This window comes from Thermobia domestica, chromosome 13, assembly GCF_964235325.1.
Source record: "Thermobia domestica chromosome 13, izTheDome1.hap1.1, whole genome shotgun sequence".
In the NCBI taxonomy this organism is placed as follows: Eukaryota; Metazoa; Arthropoda; class Insecta; order Zygentoma; family Lepismatidae; genus Thermobia; species Thermobia domestica.
The window spans coordinates 77,123,877-77,149,130 of NC_137466.1; the positions used below are offsets into that span (position 1 = coordinate 77,123,877).

The following is a 25,254-nucleotide window of genomic DNA, read 5'->3' on the forward strand; positions in this document are numbered from 1 at the left end:
TCCATTCCATAAAGTGAATAATGTATACAGAAGGTATCCCACCTTAAAAATAATCTACTTTTAACCACTTACCTTGCTAGTTATTCTCTTTTTTTACCACCGATTTCGTTCGATGTGATGGTCAAGGGTCCTAACGATTACCTGGCTGTGTAATTTCCATTGAAACAAACTCCTGTGTAGAATGGGAAGGGGAATGTCTTGCCGTACTGCTTTGGCAAATTTTCGAAGACCTGCGAGATGCGAGGATGGTGTCGAGCAAGTCCTTGTTTGAGAAGTCTAATCTCACAATACTCCATTGGTAAGGCGTCCTTGGATTTATTAAAAATGATCGAAAATGGTATCTTGAATTCTAGTTTCTTCCATCTTCCTGGCGTAGAACACCTGGGATGATCAAGCGATATGCTAGGTCATATGGATTCATACATTTGTAGTCTTGAAAATGAAATGAAATCTTTAGTTTTACGTCCCACGGTTATGCCGGTTAGTCTAAAGGAGACGGTGATGATGAGAAAATGAATGAAAATGGTGAAATGAAGAAAGTGGGAGGAAACGGGAGAACCCCGAGAAAACCCACGAGCACGATGTTTGTCCACCACAAAGTCCACACGGCGCGAGCTGGGATCGAACCAGGGACCCCAAGCACCGGAGGTGAACGCTCTACCACTGAGCCACCGCGCCCCCATTTGTAGTCTTGTCACTGTGTTGATAGGAGATGTATATATCATACAAACAACCCATGATGTTCCCCTGGAAGTGAGCTGCGTTGACTTTGGTGTTGGGAGGCGCTTCGACGAGTGACAGCGTTTCCCGACTGCAATATCCCACCACCCAAGAACCCCGTGGAAAATTTCCTTGCACTGCAGCGCAAAGTAGAATGTATCGTGTGGTCTGTTTGGCGATAGAAAATGAGTCGAGCTCTTGTTGTTCTCATCTAGGTAGAGCCATTCCTTATCCAGATCCCTCATCTTGGACACCATTTCTACTGGTCCTCTGCGAGTCATTTGTGAACCTCTCCTGAATATAGTGAGGGGGTGTTCCGCACGCTTTGTCGAATATGAGGCTGATGTTGGAAACTGTGCCTTTTGAAATTTGTCGTATGGCCAAAATTCTCTGCATCCTATGTCACTGCTTTTTTAATGGTGCACATTGTATTGGGGTTCAAGTGGGCTGGGACCGAGTTCTCCTCAGAATTTCCGACCGACTACGTGCCACAGGGGCCTCTTGGGCAAATGATCGGATGATGAGATTCACATCAGTCTTGCTGACGATTAAATCATCATCTTTCCACCGTTTCATTGTTGCTGAGAGCTATAATGGGCGGCGGAAAGTCTCAAATGAATTCCTTCCAGAAAGCTGTTCCTTTATCTTCATCATCTCACGGCTAGCGCTCAACTGATACTGTTATCAAATACAAACTTCAATGTAGCCAGCAATGCATTGGAACATAACAACGGCTAAATGTGTCGTTCAAGGGGGTCAGTTAAAATCGACTATTTTTTTTTTTTTTTTTAATCGTGGGGATCCTTCTGTATTTTTTAAACACTTTTATAAAATATTCAGGACATCCCACGAGCGTCATCCCTTGTCATCATCACTATCACGTATTATCATATTCTTGTGTACCAACTTTGTAACATATCTGTGTATTGTTATAAGCGTTCTTAAATACATCTCCTCTTACGTTATTTGTAAATTGCTATGTTAATTATTAACAGAAAAAACTGATATATGGTACGTACAAATTTTTATTAAAATAAATGGTAATACAAATAATGCAACTTGCCTGCGCTTAATCCGTTTAGAAACACAGTTATTGATTACTAAGTACTGCTTTGATTGTAGTTAGATTTGTCTAACTTGTCTCATCTTCCGTGGAATATCAAGAAAATTTTCTTAGGTTTTGTATAATGTAGTTGGAATAATAGAGCTCGTATAAGATGAGAGTCCAGGCCTCGTCCCTATTTTTTGAAACTAGGTTATATTTCTTTATTTACTAATTTAATGTCCCACTTTGTATTTTTTGTTGTTACGTTTTCTTCATCACATGACGGCAGTATGTCAAAATCATATCCTCTTATTTTAATACTTTCTTTAAGTTAAAAAATTGAAATGAATAAATAAACTACTTAAAAAAAAACTTTACAACTTAGATTTTTGTTGTTGTAAATATAAAATATAAAACTCTAAAGTAGTCAGTCATTCCTCCTGTGAGCAATACATCTTTATATGACGCCAAACACTTTATTTATTCCCTATTATATATATATTTCATACGCTTTTTCAATATAGCCTGGTTTTGACAAGGAACAGTTAGCTACTCTTCAACCTTCGAAGCCGCCAAAAATATCAAAGATTGAAAAACCTTCAGAGGTGGTACCAGTTAAAAAACCGAAGAAGAAAAGCGTTGTAGAAATATCTTCAAAAGAAGGTAAGTGTCCAAGATATTTTCCTTCTTACGTAGCAGTTCGTTTATAGTACACTTTTTTTCATTCACCGTTTTTAAAAATAAAATAAAATAACAACACTTTTCAAAAAAATATCCTTTCCTTAAAAAGTAAAACAAATCGTGCTAAAACGAAAAAAAAAAAAATACAAATTGTAATAAAAAGTAAAAAAAAATTGTTTTGAAATCTGACGTTTTCTTCTTTCTCTCCTTAACCATAGGTTGGTGGCGACATAGAAATTTTAAAACTTTTTCTCTCCCTTGGGAGAACTGTTAATACTTTGGTAAGGTCTCTACTTCGTAACTGCATCTAGATATTCTATTGTTGGTCTTCCCCTTCCTGGTTTTCCTTCTGTCTTTCCATCTATCAACACGGTGATCCAATCGGAGTGCCGAATAAGATGGCCAAGCATGCTGTTTCTTTTTCCTATTATCTTCATGACTGTCGTCCTTCATTAATTTCCTTTAGTACGCTCTTCATTCCTTTTCCTTCCGGTCCATGATAAGCGCAGCATTCTGCACCAACACAACGTTTCAAATGCTTCCAGCTTGGGTATTTCAGCTTTTCTCAATGTCCACGTTTCTCATCCGTAAAGCGCCACGCTCCATAGCAGGGTCTTAAATCGTTTTCGAACATCCAACGACACATTTCTTGATGTTAGCAGTCCTCTTTTCCTATTGAATGCTTGTTTAGCCTGCACTAGTCTTGAACTTACGTCTTTTTCACTCCTTCCGTCCGAGGATATTAGACTTCCTAAATAGGGGATGTCTTAACGTTTTCGATTTTCTCTCCCTCTAACCATACGTTTGCCCCTTCCTATCCTCTTGTGCGCTTTATCACTTTGGTTTTCTTCTTATTTGTCTTCATTTTGCATGTTTTTTCCAGTTGGTCCTTCAGGTTTGAAAGTGCTTCGTGCAAATCCTTTTCGTTCGCTATCAGAGCTATGTCATCAGTAAACCTTAATCTGACGTAATATTATAATATATTATTATTTCTATTATCTGTACAAAATATGTACACAATATTACAATACACTGTAACTTTAGTACTTCGTACTATAAATAACATTCTGCACTACCTTATATATTTTCTATTTATAAAATTCATAACATATGAAATATTAAATTTTAGTATACTGTTATACGCAGTGTCATAACATTATTTTAACCTTATTTTGTTCTAGGTATCTAAAATAGTTTATAGATACGTATCTTAATACACTATATAATGTTATTATAACATAACATTTTTTGTTGTATATATAAATGGAGGTATGCTTGCGTACACTATCACATGAGTATTGAAAAGTTTATACATTGATTGTGTATGGGAATGTTCCTATGCTTTTCTTTTTAGCCATAAATAGATTTTTTTAAAGTAATATTCTTGACAACAGAATTATTTCTCACTTTTTATTACGATTTGTATTATTCTTTTACTTATTAATGCAATTTGTTTTATTTTTTAAGGAAGACAGTTTTTAAGAATATATTTTTTTATTGTATTTTATTTTCTTTTTTTTAGTCATAATAAATACATTTCTATATCGTTGTAGAGTTTTGTTTTCCTTTCCTACATGCTTGCCGAGACTCGGTGTCTTTTCACGCTGTAGTCTACTTGAAGAAGAGATTTAAATATTATACTTTTTTTTGATGCAATAAAATGAAGAAATGGAACTAAGGCTAAAAAAACATTAAGTGCTCTAAGTGATTTGTTGTGATCCATTATAATAATTTTCGCCCGATGTTTTTATAGTCTTAGACCCAAATGTTTCCTTTTTCCCAAAAAGAATCTCAATTTTGTCCATTTTATTAAAGTTTTAATTTTAGTATTTTAAGCTTGTTACTTTTTTTGCCCTTTGTTATATCCTCACATTCAATAAGTTAGTCGTACTTTCACAATCTCAATTGTAATTTACGAAGATATCCTGTACGTTATACTATGCATGCCAAATTCTGAGTGTTTCTAGTTGCATACGGAATATGATTAGGTTGCAAGATGAGACACTGTCGTTTCTTTCCACCTCCCTGCGATCTTCTTATTTAATCTAAAATTATTCTTAGTTAAAAATATATAAATAGATAGAAATTTAAAAAAATCGATGGAACATTATGTTATCACCCGACTTCTGTAGCTCTGCAAAACCTCATCTTTGTATGAGGTCGATAAATGAGTTAATTTAAGATTGCAAGATTTGAGGACATCTCTCAACCATTGTAAATTAAAGAAGAGCATGTAAAAATTAGTAATGTCATCCCTTTCTACCCCTATCACTACCTAACCCCTTCTTACTGCCCATGTTATTGGTGGCTGAACTTTACCGTGGGAGTGTCACTATTCATCGCATCAATCCCGAAAACTATAAATGGATATATCGATATCGATTGTTTTCGATTATTTTTACATGCCACTCTTTCCACACTCAACCCTCAAACTCATGCTGATAAGGGATTAATTTGGACTTAAACAGTATCAGAGGTGTAACTATTGATCTCAGCGGTCACGAAATTATGGATTCAACACTGATACCGGTCGTTTAAGATTATCTTTACAATTATTCCCTTATACCCCGAACCCTGAAGCTGCTAGGAGTGTTAACCCCACTGGTGGCTAATTTTGAACTTAAAGGGCATTGAATGTGTCACTGTTCATTTCAGCGATCACGAAAACCATAGATTCGACACTAATATCGGTCGTTTTCAATAACTTTTATGTCATCTCTTTCCACACTATTTCTGGATGCTAGAGATGTATTACCCCAAAAATATTTGTTTTGAGATTGTAAGTCAGATGTGTACCAAGTTTGGGAAATTGCTCAATGTGTGCCAAAATCTAACACTTCCTGTTGTGCACAAACGATGCACTAACGATTGAGACCATTTTGGTGCCATCATCTCAAATTGCTGTTGTGCACAAACGAAAGTTTTGCGTCAACAAACATGCACAAACGATTGAGACCATTGTGGCGCTAATCGGCGTTGGTGGGGAAGCTGGTGCTTAAACTAGGTAACCCAAAAGCTCACACTTCGTGTTGTGCGCAAAGGAAAATTTTGCATATACAAATGTGCACAAACAATTCATCAAAGATTGACACCGTTTCGTCAACAATCAGCGTTGGTGGGGGCGGGCGGGGTGGGAGGTTGTGATCTAAACTAGAAATATTGATATCTCACATTTCCTGTTGTGCACAAATGATACACTAAAAATTGAGACCATTTTGGCGCCAATCGGCGTTGTTGGTAAGGCTGGTACCTAAACTAGATACGCCAATATCTCAATTCCTGTTGTGCACAAACGAAAATTTTGCATGCACAAATGTGCACAAACGATGTACTAACGATTGAGACCACTTTGACGCCAATCGGCGGGGGTGGGGCCTGGCGTTTAAACAACCTCCTCTCAAATTAATTTTTGATCACCTTAAAATTGCTTTGTGCACAAACGATACACAAACATTTGAGACTATTTTGATGAAATTGGGAAGAGGTGGGGGGCTATCTAAACGGACGTAGTGTATATCATAATTGCCGATCCATAATTGAAGTTTTTTCTTATTTGGTGATTTTTGTAAGTAGTATTTAAAAAAAATAAAAATGAAATATATGTGTTATTGTCAGGAAAAAGTGGAAAAATATGTTTTTAACATTGATTTTATTAATGTAATTGGTGATCTTATCGTGCTGTTCCTTGTGCAGGTTTTCTCTGTATAAGTCTCGTTCCTTTTGTGTTAATGTTAAAATGCTTCATACATACACTTCTTTCGATTAGTGACAGAGAACGATGCAAAACTTTAATTTCTTGAGTTTTGTAGATGTTTAGAAAGACCAGTTTTACTGCAACATTTTCTTCATTTGCGTCTCTAATTCTTTGACCCTTGTTTACTTTCATCATGTCAATATAGGTTTCTTCACATTTACACATAACTTAATAAACCACATTTAGGAAAACATTTTTTGAGATCCGATCTACAGAATAATTCTTATAATTGATAAAATATCTTTCATACTTTCGGTGACTCAAAACTAACTTTTATTTTATTTTTTGAGATATTGGCGTGTTTAACAAACCAAAGGCAAGGAAATAAGGGAATAGAAATCCATCGTTTTGCTAACTATTTCTTTCTCTTACTATTGCTAGTCTCTAAGATCCCGTGGGTTCACTGACGTCATCTTTCAAGTGTAAATCGTACCCATTGAGTTTTCCAATCTGATAAAATAATTAGTTACTTTTAGTAATTTTTGCTTTGAGGAAACCAAACGATTATGCTCTGAGAAACATGTTAATCCAAATATTGGCCTTTATCATCTTGGAATGTGCGAATATTTTATGTACGAATGTACTCGTATTACTTTTTTTTGGGGGGGGGGGAGGGATGTAGGATTTTTAATAACTGGTGGAAATATACTTATTACTCATTCTATGGAAAACGTTTTCAGCTGGTCATCGGTTGTAACTACTAAGATGTCGTCAGCGTAGCGACAGTATTTAATGATTTTTGGCTCTTCTTTCTCCGAATTTTGTTTTCAAAATGGTTAATAATTGTGTTAGCTAATAAGTGGGTTAATGTGTTTTCCATGGCTATACTATCCTTTTGCGTGCAAATGTTATATTCAAATCTGAAATAATTGGACTGTAAGAACACTTCTAGAATTTTTGTGAGTTCATATATTTCGAAAACGTTAAATTTGTTATATCTGAACAAAGAGTATATACAAGTAGTAGCCAAATCGAAAGATACATTTAACTCCATTCTTCTCGAGTTGGTTATTACTTGTGTGCGGTCTGGGATTAGATACAATAAATTTAATCTTTTCGAAATTTATGAATCCACAAAAATCGTCGAAGTATGTTTACTGTCTAATTATTTCGATTTCAATATAACATTTAGAAGGAAAAGGGATATTTCAACTCAATTTCTCTTGGGTCACTTAAGATTCTGCATATTCTTTACATATTTCTCTAATTTAAGGGAGATTTGTTTTTTAAGAAGACTTTTTTTTTTTAATACATTGAACAATACTTAAATACAGAAAATACATTAACACGCACAGGAATTCTTACGATCATTTTACTTCCAGTTAACTGTAATTCCTAAAAATACTTTGCACTTCCTAGCTTTCGGCTCTCCCCTGGAACTTTGATCAAAAACAGGAGAAAGAATAATAAAAGTGTCAAAAAGGTAAAAGGAATAGACTCACCAGAGTCAAACAGTGCGAAGAAACATCTTCAAATTTCTTGTCACTTACATGATGATGGAGCAGCACGATATATGGGAACCTAAATTTGTGTATTTTTTGATTTTTAGTAGAAAGTTGTCAGCTCATGTTGGTATTTTTATTTCAGTGCTAATGTTTTCTGTATTTCTCAATTACCGCCTTCAATTTCTTATTCAAAAACCCCTTATCTGATTTGAAATTGGATTTCTTAAGCTAATAAGTTTTCGAAAACGAATATGTCCATTTCATTTTTAGCCCCGAGTAAAGTTCTAGAATCACAATATTGTGTTCGTTTCTTTCAAACGTTTTTACAGTCCTGAAATCGAATGTTCTGCTTCGGTGTCTGTAAGGCGTTTTTTAACCCTATTTTAAGGTTTCTTTTTGTTATACCTATATGTGCTTCTGGCAACTGCATTTTATTTCTGTAAACCTTGATTTTTGGCTGGGGTCAGTGTAGTAGCCCCCAAATTGATTTTTTCAGAGTTTTGAGGAGTTTTAATTCGATACGCGAACCATGTTGTGTAAAGATCTTACTTAATGTAGTTGTCAACCTGGGGAATATAGGTAGTTTATGTGCTTAAGAAATCCAAAATTGAATTTAGATAAGGAATGGTTTGTGTAATAAACGAGAGGAGTATTTGAGAAATTCAAATACAATGGAATCGGAATATTAATACCAATATGAGCTGGCAGCCTTCCACTAACAAGAAAGAAAAAAAAAAACAACACAAATTTAACTCACCATTTGCATTGTGCTCTCCGCCATTAGATGTGTGACTAGAAGTTTGGACAAGGTGTTTCTTCGCACCGCTCGATCCTGATGAGGTGTTCCTTTTACCTTTCTGATATTTTTATTATTCTTTCCCGTGCTTTTAACCTCCGTGATCAAGGCTCCAGTGGAAAGCCAAACGTTACTAAATACAAAGTGTTTTCAGGAATTGTAGTTAGCTTAGGTACTTAAATAGCTAATTCATTTGTAAGATTGTAATAGAAAAAAATATGGAAAGGGAGACACAACTCTCACTGATGGCTGTACTATTGTTGTGTTTGTGCAGTCGCCAGTGAAGGTATTATTTGTAAAGAAGCTTGGAATGAACAGATCGCTTGAAGTACAGTTTTCGGTAGTTTATACTTATAGATTGTGAATTTTCACTGATATAAAAAAGAAAAAAATCGCATGATGTATGTTTTACTAATTAATTCCTTTTGGTACGTGAAAAATTTAATACATTGATTAACATATTGGTATTTAATGTTTGTTAATAATAAGCAGTGTAAAAGTAGAAATTCAAATCTATTTTTCACATTTATAAGTTAACGTCACACATTAAATACATTGCCCAATGGACACGTGTTAGTAGCTTAATTATGTAGTTAGTAGAAAAAAAAATATTATTTTATGTTTTAGAGAGAAGAGAGACCTTGCATCGGTTTCTTCCGGAGATCTGGACAAGAAAGAAAACAGTAGCTGAAGTAAGAGTACTTAAAGATCGTCTAGGAATAGTCGATCATGGTTCTGTTATTGAAAAAGTGAAAACAGACCCTAGTGTGGGCTTTCTCTATATGAATTATGCAGTTCCTAAGTCGTCGGAGCTGTACACTCCATATGCCTTGAAGTAAGTAATTTATGGAGCTAAACTTGATAGTACGGATTTGTTGCTTTGAATAAGTGTTATTAGAAGAAACTATCGCTAAGACTCTGCATATGTGTAAATTTTTACATTGCTAACCCTGAAGCAAAACTATTTTTCTTTGGTCCACAGTAGTAAACAATAATTTCCCTTTATTTTTTTTATGAAAGGGGGAAACAACTGGACTTTTTACACACCATATTGTCTGAAGGTGTGAATTTAATTATGTACAAAGACTGAAAAAGTAGATAATTGGATCAGGACTCGAATCCGGTACTCGTGCCGATGCGTTAAACACTACGCTACCCAGTTCGTTTCCAAGAAAGCCATACACTCTCACTCTTTTCTGAAGTCGGTGCTCTTTACTTAGGTAACATGGCTAATACCACAACCTAGCTGTTGTGCTTGGACAATCCAGTGTCCATATTCAGGACACCTATGGCGATTGTCTTATTATTGTATATTAATGAAAGGAGGAAATAACCGGATTTTTTACACACCAAATCCTTTGTAGGTATGAATTCAGTGATATCCAAAGTGTTAAAATGTGATCTAAATAAAGAGCATTAAAAAAGAGGAAAGAGTACGCAAGTATCGTATCATTCTGACCTATATTACAATATGTTGAATTTGTTACAAGTGACTAAGTTTAGTACCTGAAAACGTATGATACATTCCAAGCGAAATCAGTCAATTTTGAAAAACGATGTTTTGCAGTCAATTTTGCTCGTGTTTTGGTATCAAGACAGGTATTGAAATGCAAAGTTGCAGGTGCTGATGATTCACCGTTTCCAAGATAGAGAGCACTGAACGCGTGAAAAATGCTCCAAATATGCATATATTAAAATATTTGTAGTTAGAGTTTGGTGAATGTGAGAAACATGAAACTTTGTCACAGTGCACATAGTAATACAGACGAACATACAGAAAAAGTAAGAAACCAATATTACCAATGTTGCCACCACAATGGTGGGTAAAATGAAAGGTCATTCACACAAAAGTTACCCAAGTTTGGTCATCTTTGTGGGTAGAAGGGGAAAGAACCACTAATCTCTATTTTGTGATTGACAACCTTGAATTTTTCTCGGAACATCGGTGTATATATCAGCTGGTGGTGTGTTGCCCCTTCCTGTATATGGATGTTATTGTAACTTAATGTTGTCAATATCGGCCATGTTTGGGCAACCATATTGCAAAGGGGCCTGAAGAAAAGTTGTTCAGCATGTGGGAAAATAACCTGCTGTGTATGTCTCCTTGCACGACAAATATGATTTGGTGGTTTACAGTATTGCTCGAGTTATCGAAGGTGCAATATGACTGTGTTCACATAATGAAAAACATAGTCGAATGGTACATGTAATGTAAATGTCTATGATTACAACCCATATGTTCAGCATAAAGGACATATTATCGTATCAATAGGTGGTTGACATGCAAAATCAATGCTTACTTAACCTGGAACATAAAAGTGTGTGTGTCATCAGCAATTCCTTGGAACTCACTACCACTGTTAGTATACATTCCAGAAGAAAGTCCTACAGCTTTTAAAACAGCATCTACCACTCATACAAGAAGTTGTGTACTTCAAAGATGGCACCGCTGGCCAGTATAATATATATATATATATATATATATATATATATATATATCATCAGCCTACTGCACCATAAGGAAGACTTCAACCTGGAGGCAGAATGGCACTTCACATGGGAAGGGATCATGTTATGGTGTCGGTGGGACTGTGAAGAGGCATGTGGCTAAGGCATCATTACAAGAAATGGATGATTTCATTCAGATAGCTCAGGAGATGTTCAAATTGTGTGTGAAGAACATTCGTGGCATACAGTTCATTTATGGAGATAGACGAACAAGAGGTGCAGCTTCAGAACAGTTAAGCTTCCGTTGTGACTATGAAGAACACTAGACAACACCACTGTTTCATTCCGACAGCCGGTAACCAGTTACGGATTCAGCGTGTTTCCAACAGCAGGAATTTCACAGTTATCCAAGTATTCAAACATTCCTCGACTGGTGTAACGGCCACAGAACATCCGAAGGTTGTTGATTATATGGCCTGTATTTACGACTCCAAATGGAGGCTGGTTGTCATTCAGAAGCATTCAGAGGAACTCTCAGATTACTATATCAAGTTCTTCCATCCCTCTGGTCCAGCAACCACATTCTCTCTGTCCAACACTGACTGTGTCTGGGTTCCTGAATCCCACATTCTCATAGTTCTGCCACCACTGCAACAGGCAGGATTCACAATATCAGTACTGACCTGTGTACTGCACTCATACAACAACTGCACGACCACAGTCGCAATTCGGCAAAGACACATTTCGTACGATATTCATGTGCGTTGCATTTAGTCACGAAATTATCATTTGTGTTGTTTTTCATAAGTCGGACAATACTGTGAACCACCTAATCATATTTCTTGTGCAAGGAGGCATACCGCGGCAGGTTATTTTCTCACATGCTGAACCATTTTTCTCCAGGCCCTTTTGCAATATGGCCGATATTGACAACATTGAGACAATAGCTTGCATACACAGGAAGGGGCAACATACCACCAAGTGAAATATACACCGATGTTCTGAGGAGGGTCTAAAGTTGTCAGTCACAAAATAAAGGTTAGTCGTTCTTTCCCTTTCTACTCTACAAAGAGGACCAAATTTGGGTAACTTTGCGTGAATGACCTTTACCTTTGACCCGCCATTGTGGTGGCAACATTCGTAATATTGGTTTCTTACTTTTTTTGTAGGTTTGTCTGTGTTACTATGTGTACTGTGACAGTTTCATATTCCTTACATTTATCAAACTGTAACTACAAATATTTTAATATACGCGTGTTTGGAGCATTTTTGACGTGTTCAGTGCCCTCTATTTTGGAAACGGTGAACCATCAACATCTGCCACTTTGCATTCGACACCTCTCTTGATACCTCATAACATACCAAAATACGAGCAAAAACGAAGATGGTGCAACTACACCCATGGAGCTGATTTTGCTTGGAATGCACCGTATACAAGAGCCCATTACCACAACATCTGTTGAGATTTACATATCATTACTTCGAATTATTGCCCTACAATGAAGTTTTCACTGTAGCAGATTCCTCTGGAGAACAGAAATCAGGCTTTGTACAAGCCATCTAAATTCTTAGAGATGCAGTGAGAGGAAAATTTCTCTTGACAAGCCAAAATCACAGAAGTTCATAGCACTGTCGTTGAATAACTTGAGTAAGATGTCCTAAAATGGACCGAACAGTTTGGATACTGTCGTTTCTTGTAAGTAGTAAACTGTTGTTTTTGGAGTTGGGGGAACTCTTTTCTTGGTGCACGTGGACCAGATTGACATTTCCTAGAGGAATAGAAGTTCTTACATGTGCATTTACTCGAGAATGACTGCTGATTGTAATATGAATTGACCACGATTTTTAGCTGTCTTACTGATTCTTAGCTTACCCCACCATGAAATCTTTCAGGAAATCTGTGCACTGATGAACGCACTCAATGGTACCTTTCTAATCTGATCTGCATATAATTCCTCGATTTTTTTCTTAGTTAGAAAGAAAAAGCTAATTTTTAAATTACTTTGTAAATGCATTCAGAGTTGCATGAGGCATTGTTATATCCTTGTATGTTTATTCAGGCAGATAAAACTCATACAGTTTTACAGTGTTTCTTTTCCTTGCACCAACAGTTATTAGATTTGATATGGAAAATCATCACAATTACTTCTCTGAAAGTGGGTTCACTTTCGGAGAGTATATTGAAAGTAAATATTGTACTCTTTCTAGGTAGATTGCAGTAATAGATCACTGTTATGATGCATAGTTTGTCTTGCTGGATCAGTCCAATATGCAAATAGAGAAGGAGGATTAAAATCGCTCATTTACTTGCAATTTACCCCTTTGTGTACATTTTATTATATACTGTAGTCTTAGAAAGTTAGCTATGACTAAGGAAAAATTCTTATGTGTCGTAGTAATTGAAACTACTTGCTAAAAACATCTCTTTTTGTTTCCATTATTACTCTTATTATTTATTAATTTATTAGTTCATTTAAAAATGTCACGTCTTAATGGGTAATTTCCTCTAATGAGAATATGTTAGCAGCATTATTTTAGATTAGTTTTTTCTGAACTCTATACTTCATAGAATATTACATTTCCTTTACCCGAAAAAGATAATGATGGTAGTTTCCATGTATTAAAACCTTACATGATATTCTTTCTCATTTTAAAAGACAATGGCAAAGTAGAGAGACAGGGATCCCCTAAGTTTATGTCACTGCCCTAATTTTATAACACGGTATATTTTAAGAATTTAATGAAGATAATTAAAATCCTTCAGATTTTAAGTATATAAGGTATATCAGGATCAGTTCGTGATTCATAGTTATATTTCAACTTTCAGAGTTGATTTCAAGTTAAAACAAACAAGAATGCAATAAATGAAAGCAGTATATTTCCTTCTGTCAATAATCAAGTCAATATAGATATAGTACATATCTGGGAGTATAAATGCTGAGAAAAAATAGAATTGCGTAAATCATAAATATGTAGCGATATACTGGTGAATGTAAAACTGCACCTTCAGCAAGCAATTTCAAATATAAGTTGTTTTCATAGTTTTCTGTGATGTTAATTATCTTCTTCTTAGGATCGTTCCGTATGAAGAAATAGATAAAAACAATTATCTAACCATCAGCAGTCACGGTGTTACGCAGTGGCGATCTGTAGGCATACCTGAGATGGTCTTTACGCCATTAGATGTATGGGAAAGGGAATACATATATTACAATAAGTTAATTCAGGTGAGTTTAGATTGTATAAACAAGCTGTGTAATAATACGTCACGAGATGTGTTTTATTATGATACGTGAAAACTGAATTATTTTGCGAAGAATAATTACTTTCTTGACTTCCACAGTTGCATAAATAAACTTTTATTTTCTTTTTGAATCTAAGTAATGACATTGAGACTTCACCTTAGCCGTGTCATATGTTTAAACTGAGTCCTCTGGTTTGTAGTCTACGAAAGACTTTCCTCCACAAAATGGCGAACGTTTACTTGTCTAGTTAGTGCATTGGTTCCCAACTTAACTATTTCTGTTTTTTTTAGATCGATCTTCGCTACCTCTGAATTCAAGTTGCTCTCCAGCTTTCTTCATAGTGCAGGGTCAACATCAGGAATTGCGTGCCTAAAAATGACAATAGACTTAGATTTATATAAATGATGGATAATTTTGTGGCTATGCTTGAATACAAAGGAGCCGAGACATGCAAGATTTTAATATGATGATAGAAAATGAAAAATGAACACCTAGAATGAAGTGACGCGGAAATCTCGTATACATGGAATTTTTGAGCAGTTAGCAGAGTTTGAATGCGTATCGTGGATCTGCGAGAGTCTGGGTGGTCGTTTCAACAATCCCGGAACATTTTGGTCAAGTTCGCTGTACATCAATGTTGCTCCAAGTAAAGTACACATCGATCCACGATGGCAATTGAACTTCAACCAATGTCATCCAGGAACCATCTGTAACCATTTGCTGGACACAGCACTAGGATCATGAATGGCACCTGATTACGCATCACCCCAATGCAGCCTGCCTTCAATGTTATCGCGAAAAAAGCAATTAGAGGAATGAATGACGTCATTGTGTTTAGTGATGAGAACCGGTTCTACCTGCATGCTAGGGATGTAGCATCAACCGGACGAGCAACATTTTCAATATACGGAAGCAATACACAATATCAATGCAATGCATTGTAGACTGGAAGCCATATAACCTACAATGACTGTTTGCCTTCTGTATTCAGATACAGAACCAATGCTTTGACAAGACACATCTAACCCAGTCTGTTGCCCTTCTTGCAGCATGAAAGAAGTGTTCTTTTTAACTGCATAATGACCATCTATATACCTTTGTATTACAGCCAACACGTTTTCCAAAGGAAGAGAAAAAAAAGTTGAGTTGATTTTAACGCCCCTTTCAGCAGCGAGACTATATGAAACGAGTCTTATTGATTAACTTGAAATCCGAACCACATGAGCTCTCGCCGGTTATCGAATCCGGGTCTTCCATGCCAAAGGCGCGTACGCTAACCACTTAGCCACAAAGCAGCTCTAAGAGAGAGAAAATATCACGTATTATATATAATTCCTAAATGATTATTTGTTTATTTTTCTCTTATTTTCGAAATATATTAGGAAAAGAAATTCATTTTGCTATTAGGATATTTGCTACCAAACTACATACCAAAATTATAAGTTCGTTCTTCTAGCAAGGACTATATGTTCTTGTGCTCTGTTGTTTACTATGTGCTTCAAGCAGAAACAACCCCATATTAGTAAGCATTGTTAGTATGGTCAGTTTTACGGTATCTATATTGACAATAAATAATGATCAATTCTATTAGTCATTTTTGTTACTACAAAGTTAATTTTCTGTGTCGAAGATGATGTGAGATTTGAAGGTTTTTTCTTTTTTTTTATTTTTACTTTTTACACGAGAGATTGCTATATAACATCTCATATTGCTTTACAAATACAGTTAAGTACTTGAAAATTAACAAATTAACGTAGTACTGAGCAACGTTGTAAACGAGCGCACTCATTTGAGCTAGCTCAATAGAACGCGTTCGTTTTTTGTGAGTTTTATCATGAGCTAACTCGTTTTGAAAATGTGAGCGTTGAGTTGAGTTAAACTCGAAATATAGGTAAGTTTAAGCGAAAACTACGCTCAAATTCACGCTGAATTCCGATATTTGTTAGTTTCACAAAATATTGTAATCGGCAATATGTAAGTTTATTCTTCTCCGATCTCTGAGAAGATACTTGATATTATATTCAAAGTCACAGAAACAGTACTTTAGACAAATGCATATTCAGTGTCGGCGTGCACATGATTTGCAGGGTGCTTCCTTTATTGAGTCATATATGGTGGTCAGGTTTATATAATCTATTTTATTTCTACCTTATTGCCGTTTGTCGCTTGTATAAGTTAGTTTCTTAAACATTCTTTTTTACTTATTATGCTTCCTTTGTAAAGTAACATATTTTACCGTATAATATCCATTTGTATGCTGGATCGTTCTCAATATACAACATTATAAATATACTTAGTTATTACATCATCGGACAGTTTTATTTGTAATTTTCCTTATGTTGAGCGTCAAATTGAGCTATCTCAAATAAAAAATTAGCATAAGCTGAGTGCGCTTCTTTTAAAAACCTTGAGTTAACTCAGTTTTTACCCTCTGAGTGTGAGTTGAGCTAAGCTCGTATCAAAAGTGAGCGTTTATAATCCTGGTACTGAGTAATTTGGGAACAAGTTTGTCCAAAGATGAGATATTTACCAATCGATAGATCTAGCCGAGCTAAACAATAAAATATACATAAATGTAAACTCTCATACGTAGTTTTCGAGAAAATGAAGGAAAATAAATTTCTTTGTAAACCTAGAAGCTCATGCTGTACTAGAACCATGCCACTTATTGAAATGAAACTGATACTGAAATATACTCTTATTAACCTCTTTGTTATGATACTAGCAAGATGACAATACATAAAATGGTTACTGAGATGTTGCCTATGATTATCATTAACTCTGAAATTTTAATTTGTGTTTAACTGAAATATTATCTAAAGATGAGACATACAAACCTATTGGTTACATCAAGATTAACAAAATAACATAGTTGTAAGTAAATTCGCATTTATAGTTTTCGGGAAAAAAAAAGTTTCGTGAAACTAGAACTATATCGTTAGTTGCCAATAATAATTGATAATTTTTCTTTTGCTGAAAGAAGGTGTTACTTATTTATGTGATGTATGTGTAGCGCAATACACTGTTAACAACAGATTGCATATAGTCCGTCCGACAATTAAGTAATGAGACAGATTTTATTGTGACGAAACAGTGAATGCTATCCGTAAACCAATATATGCGTTCGAAAGAGTAATTCTACAATCTGGCAACGCCGCATTATTACACGCGAAGCATGACTGGAAATACGACGCCATTTTTGCAGTCACTAGAGCAGGGTTTGCCCAAGTGGGCCCAGCCCGAAAAAACCCAGCGGGTTTTTTCGGGTTGGACCCACCTGAAAAAACCCGCCTTAAAACCCACCTGGGTTTTTGAGCTTTTTGTTAGTATATTATTGGTACAACTAAGGTGATCACATTGAAAGTTATTTTTATCAGATTTTGAACTTTCTTTGGGCGAATTAGATGCTCTCATTTTAAGGTAGACAACAACATTCAACATAAGACCTTTATAAAGTTCTGAATAAACTGAATGAATGAATAAAAAAGAACTTTCCTTAGCTTGAGATAATTATTGAACAAATTAATGTGTGGATTATGCTTATAGCCTATTTGAAGTAAAATAAGCAATTCTATATATTTTAGAAAAATACTTTCCGTGAATAGTGTGCTTGCTGACTCGGCGCCGCAGAGAGACGTTATCCCTCATACGTTGACGGGTTTAAGGTCATAGGTGCCGGTACTAACAGTAAATATGTAAATACATTAGTAAAACTATTAGTATTATTTCTTACCCTTGATGATAACAAAAGTATTCAGTAAAATTTGGTTTTCCAACAACAGTCATTTGTTGCTACCCTTCAAATAAGCATTCTGTAGAATCAGCACCACCTATAGCATAAATTTCCTGTCAAAATTAAGAAGTTTAATGCTCGGAGCTCCCAAGACTACGTAACTCTTACTATTTCAAGTGCTGAATTCAAACTTCAGTATTAATTGAAGTTTCGATGTACAGTAAAGCAAGCTGCATTTTCAGGGAAAACCTGTCGTGAAAGAAGTGTTCGGGAAATTCCCGCAATTGAATGCGCAAAGCATCGGAAGTGAATACTTCAACAATAAAACTATTTATTTTACGCTGGAAGATATTTAATTTCATTTGTTACATTTTGAAACATTTAGTTTATAAATTATGAATTATAGGCCTATCTTTGTTAATTGTTTTAAATTAATTTTCGAAAAAGAAAATAGGGTTGGTTTTTCACCGAACTGGCCGGAAATATTGCTGTTATTTTGATTAAAGCCGGTGACCGGTGCAAACTTCTTACCAGCCCATTTATGACCGGTTTGTAAAAACAAATCTATACTTTGAACTAGATACAAAAAGTAACTTTCATTCTTTCTAAATCCAAAACTCACCTTTCACCATATATCAACGATTAATATATTTTGTTCATCTACTTACATAATTTTGAAGAGATGAGAGGGACTGTATCACGGAAGCAATTTCCTGTAGTTGATGTGTAAGTTTAAAGAATAAATTTAATTTTCCAAATCCAAAATTGTCTCGTAAAGATTAATTTATTCATTTGTTTCGATAATTTTAAAGAAGTGGTGATAAATACAAAAAAATGATCAATGCCGATTTCAGTTTCTCATTTATAGTAAGGATGGCCAATTCTGGAATTCGGAAAAAAATTCTGAATTCTGGAATTTTCCGAAATCCGGAAAGTGAAATTTCCGGAATATTTTGGCCAATCCTAATTTATAGCCTTAAGCTTATTATTGAATGTACTAAGGATATGCAGAATACAGGTGCTAATGCACTTTTGTTCTCGATAGTATTTTCCTTCCCTTGGGGAGAGGTCCGAACATACGTTACACTTAAACCTATATATAGGGAATTTTGCGGGGGTGCGGTCTTTCTACTTTCCATAGTTGGCAAATACTAGATAACAACAGTCTTGCAACAAGTGCTCGGGAAATTCCCGTAATTGAACGCACAAAGCATCGAAAGCGAACTTCCACAATAAAACCATTTATTTTACGTTGAAAAATATTTATTTCATATAAGACATTTTGATGAATTATGTCTTTGTTTCAAAATAATATAGCTATTTGGTATTTATATTTGCCGAACGTCACTCAGGCTCCTGGGATGATCTACATTTGTTCGTTTGTCTGCCTGTACTACACAGTGTTCAACTTTCGGTCTTTTGAATTTTCAGGATACGAACTGGAGACACTAAATTTTCTGCATAGATTTTGGCGGCATACGAACGTAAAATTACAAAATGGCTCTTAAAAATAAATTGCGGATATCCACGCTACAAAGGGCATTTTTCGGTCTTTCAAGTTGAAATTTTCAGAGTCAAAGCTCGAGAGACTAAATTAGCTGTATATATTTTGGCGGCATAAAATTTCAAAATGGCGGCCATTATTCTAAATAGCGTGTATCCATGCTACAGGGTACAATTTTCGGACTTTTTAAGTTCAAATTTTGAGGGTAGAAGCACGAGACATTCTAAATTTGCTGTATAGATTTTTTTCGGCTATCCAATAAAAATTTCAAAATGGCGGCCATTTTTTCAAAACAGTAGAGAATAGAAAAATGTTGCAAGTTGTGACAATGACAATCTTGAAATGTAAATCATATTTTAACATTTTTACCCCAAAGACATTGAATTATTTCGAAAAAACCCAATTAAACCCGATAAAACCCAATTAAACCCGAAAATACCCGAAAAAACCCACATGGGCCCAGGTGGGTTGGGTTTTTTCAAAAATACCCGGGTTTTTTCAAACCCTGCACTAGAGTCACTCGTCACGCTAGCAACATGGAACAGAGAGTAAATATCAAATTCTGTGTTAAGAGTCTGCCTTACTAAAAGTAACACGAAATTTACCATTTTTCTTTTGCTTGTTTATTCATCAGTGAAAGGAGATAATGAAATGCAAGTCACCACAATCATAGATAATGGTATTCTACAACAGAAAATATGAACCTGAAGAATGTTCAGTGTTGGCATCCATAGAAATTACAGTGTTGCCAAAAAAAAAACAATTTCCCTAAAATCTAAGTTAAAACAGCGAGTAGAGAAATAAACTCAACTGCATTTGATTACGTATCATGTTGTTTTGGTTTCTTCTGAACTATTTTTTAATTAACATTATTATTTAGTTTAATAACTGTATGTTAAAACTATTTTGTTTATTACAAACTAAATACAACTATTATTTAAAAAGTAGTTCACAGGAAACCAAAACAATATGATACGTAACGAAATGCAGTTGAGTTTGTTCCTCAACTCGCTGCCTTAACTTAGATTTTAGGGAAATTGTTTTTCTTGCAACACTGTAATTTCTATGGATGGCAACACTGAACATTCTTCAGGTTCATATTTTCTGTTGTAGAATAGCATTATCTACGATTGTGGTGACTTGCATTTCATTATCTCCTTTCACTGATGAATAAACAAGCAAAAGAAAAATTGTAAATTTTGTATTATTTTTAGTAAGGCAGACTCACCAGAATTGTGAAAGTGCCACAGAGACTTGATTTGATGTGGAGAGTGTATGGTGATACGTGTATGTCTCGTGCACAAATCTTTAAATAGTGAACGTTTTAAACGTGGTGTAGAATCGATTGAAGATGAACCTTGGCCTGGTCGTCCAATGTCCAGTGTTCGTAAAGGACAACTTTTTGACAATGTTGTAGACATCCAAGCAGCTGTGACAATGGCATTACGGATCATACCACAAGCTTATTGTAGAGGTCGTTCTACTTATTGCGTGATCGTACTACTCTCTATATTGACGCAGGAGGGATGTACTATGAATAATAAACTGGTATTTTTACATTATCTTTGGTCACAACAAAATCAGTCTCATTATTTAACTATTCGGCGGTGATTGTTGTTTAACCTTTTCCTAACGGTGATATGCACATACTATTTGTAATATGTTTGTCTTTAAAGATTAAGTGCTTTAATACGTTCAGAAGATGGAAAGGATTCCATGTGTGGCGAAAAAATGTAATGGTGAAGAGATACGAGAAATCAAAAACCGAGTTAGAGAAGAATCTATTTGTATTAGATGGTTCTCTGCGTGACGCTTTATTGCAAATTCAAGAAATGAGAGGGAAACTTGAAGATATGTCATTCTTACAAATATTTACTGAAGAAAGTATCACACTTCAAACCTTCCATGATGCGCAGGTATGTTTAACTTTCAAAAGGATTTCCTCAGGGTATCTATCTAATTTCATTATTTTTGTGGGAAATTTTGCACTGTATTTTCTGACTTTCGCTTTTCTTGCGTATACAATTTATATCAGTGGCGGTTTCAGTATGGTAGTGCGTTTACCGACGGTAAATAAATAATAATAAAAGCATAATTTACAATAGGAACTTGGTAAAAGTATATCTTGAAAATAACAGCCTTACTTTCATAATGTCATCTGTACTTCATTCCAAGATAGAGTCACCAGCACTTCCTAGCGGATAGAAAATTCATTCAAGTATGCCGTAACAGCAATACGAGCAAATTCTCGACACTAAATGCTATGAGAGTCGTCACGAAAGAGCATTGCGAAGCAACACGTCTTGACCGCTCTTGGTTGTGCGAACCTTCAAGCTTTTTGCTCAGTCCTACAGAGGGCTAAGCTAACTTTCCTGCAGAGGGAGAAGCGATTTGGGTGATTGCCTAGAAAATAGTTAAAACTGTAAGCAGACGACGTAAAATCTATTGCTTCTGTCAACACAAAATTAATTGTTTCTAGTATATTTAATCATATTCACTAGTTATTTTTCTTCGGTGAACGTTTTTAACGATGTAAAAGAAATAATATAATACTTAATAACAATATTTTACGTTTTCTACTTTGTTGTTGTGATACTATTTTGGTCTTTATTTGGATATTATCTTTCAAAATTGAACAGATGAAGTACAATACGGCTAAATGAAACAAATGATTTAGTATTTGTATTTATGTTCTATATCAAAAACAAAGCTATATAAGATGAGACCTACAGTTTAAAGCGGAATCTGACCAATATAGTGCGTTTGATCCGGGACCCGACTAACCAAATATATGCACTTTGGCTACTGGACTAAGAAGAGGACTGAAATGAAATAAACTACAATAGAAGTTGTAAATGTAAGGTTGTGTCAATCTCTCTTATACTTTGTGATAGTAATCTTCCGTTTTAGTAGTATGCTCAAGTTTCAATGCCTAATTTGAGCGTTTCTGCACCTACGTGCGTCTTCAAAATGTAACGTTAATTCTGATAATAAGAAGGGTTTTTCAGTATCCAAGGCCTATTTAAGGAAGATGTTGCAAGAGAAACCTAAGAAAATTACTCAAATTTACACTGTATAAAGCATTTTGTCAACTTGAAGTTTTTTAGTTCGGCCTTTATAGTTCCAGGAAAATGCTTAATTTACAACTTATAGCAGATACATGATTATAACGAAGACAGTATTTATGTATGCGTTATAAAATACCAAAATATAATATGATCCTGAAATGTTACATTGTATAAAAATATTATTCTATTTCAGCTGCGGCAAAACGTTCAGATTTTCAGGGTACACCACTGATATATATATATATATATATATATATATATATAATAAACTCTTTGCTGAATTCAGTGTAATAGAATTTCTAAGCTTTCAGACTGTAGACTGCAACGTTATCATAGAAATTTTGAATCTTAGAGTGGGGAATTTTACTCTGGAATCGCTTATACCGAAAATTAATACGATATCTATCGATTCAGAAGTCCTATTTAATATTTAAAGCGTTCCTATAGAAATATTCGTTATGTACATCTATACACGGTGTTTCAAAACAACACCGACAACGTTTGGGAGGTGATTCCTACACCAAAATAAGACGAAAAGTATAGACCAATCTGGGTGCACAAATGCTTCCTTTCGGAGTTATAGGCTGCCGTAAACATGAAAAACTGAACTTTAAAGGTCCACAGCTCCAAAACCATTGGGACCTACCGTAGTCGGGTCAAGACTTTACTTAGGAACTAATATGTGCCCTATCCAAGAATACATGTTTCAGAATCTTAAGGTACTCACGCAACAACTTTTTTAGAAGCAGTTTGGCTATGGGCACATTATTTGAAGTACTCGCCAACTACCTCTATAAAAATTGTTGCGGAAGTACCGCAGGATTCTAAAGCATGGATATTTGGAAAGGGCACACACTAGTTCCTAACTGAAGTTTTGACCCTACTACGGTAGGTCCCGTAGTTTTGGAGTGGCAGCCTATAACCCCGAAAGGAAGCATTTGTGCACCCAGGTTGATCTATATTTTTCGTCTTATCTTGGTGTCAGGAATCACCTCCCAAACGTTGTCGGTGTTGTTTTGAAACATCCTGTATTTCGTATGGATACATATGTAATTACAGTATAAATGAAAGAACTTTTTATATCTAAATATGTTAATGTAAAGTAGGATCTAATCTTGTAACATTGTTAATTTCGCGTAACTGTTACTTCTGATGTGCCAATCAGTAGTGGATAAAATAATAATAAAATTCCTCCGTTAAAATAATGCGCTTAATGGTAGAGAACGTAGGTTTATCATCTGTCAGCATGCAACAGTACAGAATAACATTATAAACTTATTAAATAGGTTAACCTTATCTTCCGGTACCTTCCAATATCTTCGAGTGACAAGTGGCTTCGTAAACAGCCATCATTAATGTATCTGCCGTATACTTATTCTTTTCCTCTTACGTATTGTTTCTTTATGTGATAATTACAAGCTATTTTCTATAATAATATTGAAATTTTATGGTCTATACTAATTTAATGGAACACAATTAAACACTTTATATCTTTAATTTCATTCTAACATCTTCCTACTCTTAGTACCTCGAAAATATAAACATTACTCATACAGTCATACTACAGATTATAAGCCTTCTATTCATATTCTAACAATTTTGGTTAATATTCTTATCCAGAATTCCCTGTGATCTCACTTTTTTCTTTTGTTCTTATTTCAAACTCTTTTCATCTACAGTTACCTTTTTGTTTACTGTATCACCATTTACTTATTTATTTAAAGAAAATTATTATATTTTTAATACTATTTAAAATGTGGTAATATTGTTATTGCGTCTTTACTAATTTTCCTTAACAATTTCAGTCATTTATGTTGTGATCTTTCCCAGCAGGTGAAGATCGAATCACTTTATGAAAACACCTTGCTCTTTAGGTGCAAGGGTTCTAAAATTGAAAATCGAACAACTGACTTCTTGATAAACATACTTTTGTAGGCGAAAAAAAATCTTGTAGAGTTTCCTTGGTGAAAGGCTGGAGATTCGACAAATCTGCAAACATGAGCTATGTGTGACTCTCGCTAGGGAAAATATTTCTTTTCTTGAAGATAATTTTCTACATAAAATATGACATCTATCTTTTCGACAATCCTTTAATCGAGATTGAATTGAGCAAGAAACCTTCTGACTTGTGGCATGTGCCTCTAAACTGTTGGAAGAAGTATTTTTTTTTCCCACACGGAATGCAGATATAAATTCGTGAATCATCATCTTTGGTTATGAAAAAATATTGAAAGACGCAGTAAACAACATAGAACCATACTACCATTTTAACTATTTGATTTATCTTATTAGTACATATGATATCTTCTCTTCTTCGTTTATTTTCCTAACGTTTTGTTAATTGTTACGACCTTTTACTTCTGTTCCTTCTATTTCTTTTTACTTCGCCATTTTTATTAAATATGTTTCACATCTAATCATATGACGTTTATTAGGATTCTCTGACGATTGCACACTAATCTCCCTTTTACGGAATGTAACATTATTTTAATTAAACAATTCTGCTTTTACTTTCTTTCTAACAGCTTCATAGTAAATATGGTAAATGAATAGATCGCACAGGCTAAAACTGCTGGCTCTGTAGAATCTTGATGTGTCCTAGAATAAAACCGATTGTATCGTATAATAAAGTTCTATTGTATAATAATAATAATAATAATAATAATATCTGTTTTTTACAACGCAGAGCGTCAATAGGAACAAAGATTAAGGCAAAAATTTGCAAGCAAACTATACAAGAAATATTAAAATGCGTTAATTTTGTATCTATACATTAAATGCTAGGTTTATATGGTTGCCTCTAAAGAAAAAGTTT

At 34.8% G+C, this 25,254-nt stretch overlaps 1 protein-coding gene across 1 annotated transcript in view; it reads left to right on the plus strand.

Moving 5' to 3' along the window:
* Dhc16F (Dynein heavy chain at 16F) overlaps positions 1–25,254 on the plus strand; it is a 418,273-nt gene that overhangs the window by 16,054 nt on the left and 376,965 nt on the right. The window contains exons 4-7 of the mRNA XM_081735970.1: positions 2,290–2,428; positions 9,069–9,276; positions 13,963–14,116; positions 21,048–21,287. Of these exons, the coding sequence (XP_081592096.1) occupies positions 2,290–2,428; positions 9,069–9,276; positions 13,963–14,116; positions 21,048–21,287 (741 nt within the window). The remainder of the gene's footprint in view (positions 1–2,289; positions 2,429–9,068; positions 9,277–13,962; positions 14,117–21,047; positions 21,288–25,254) is intronic.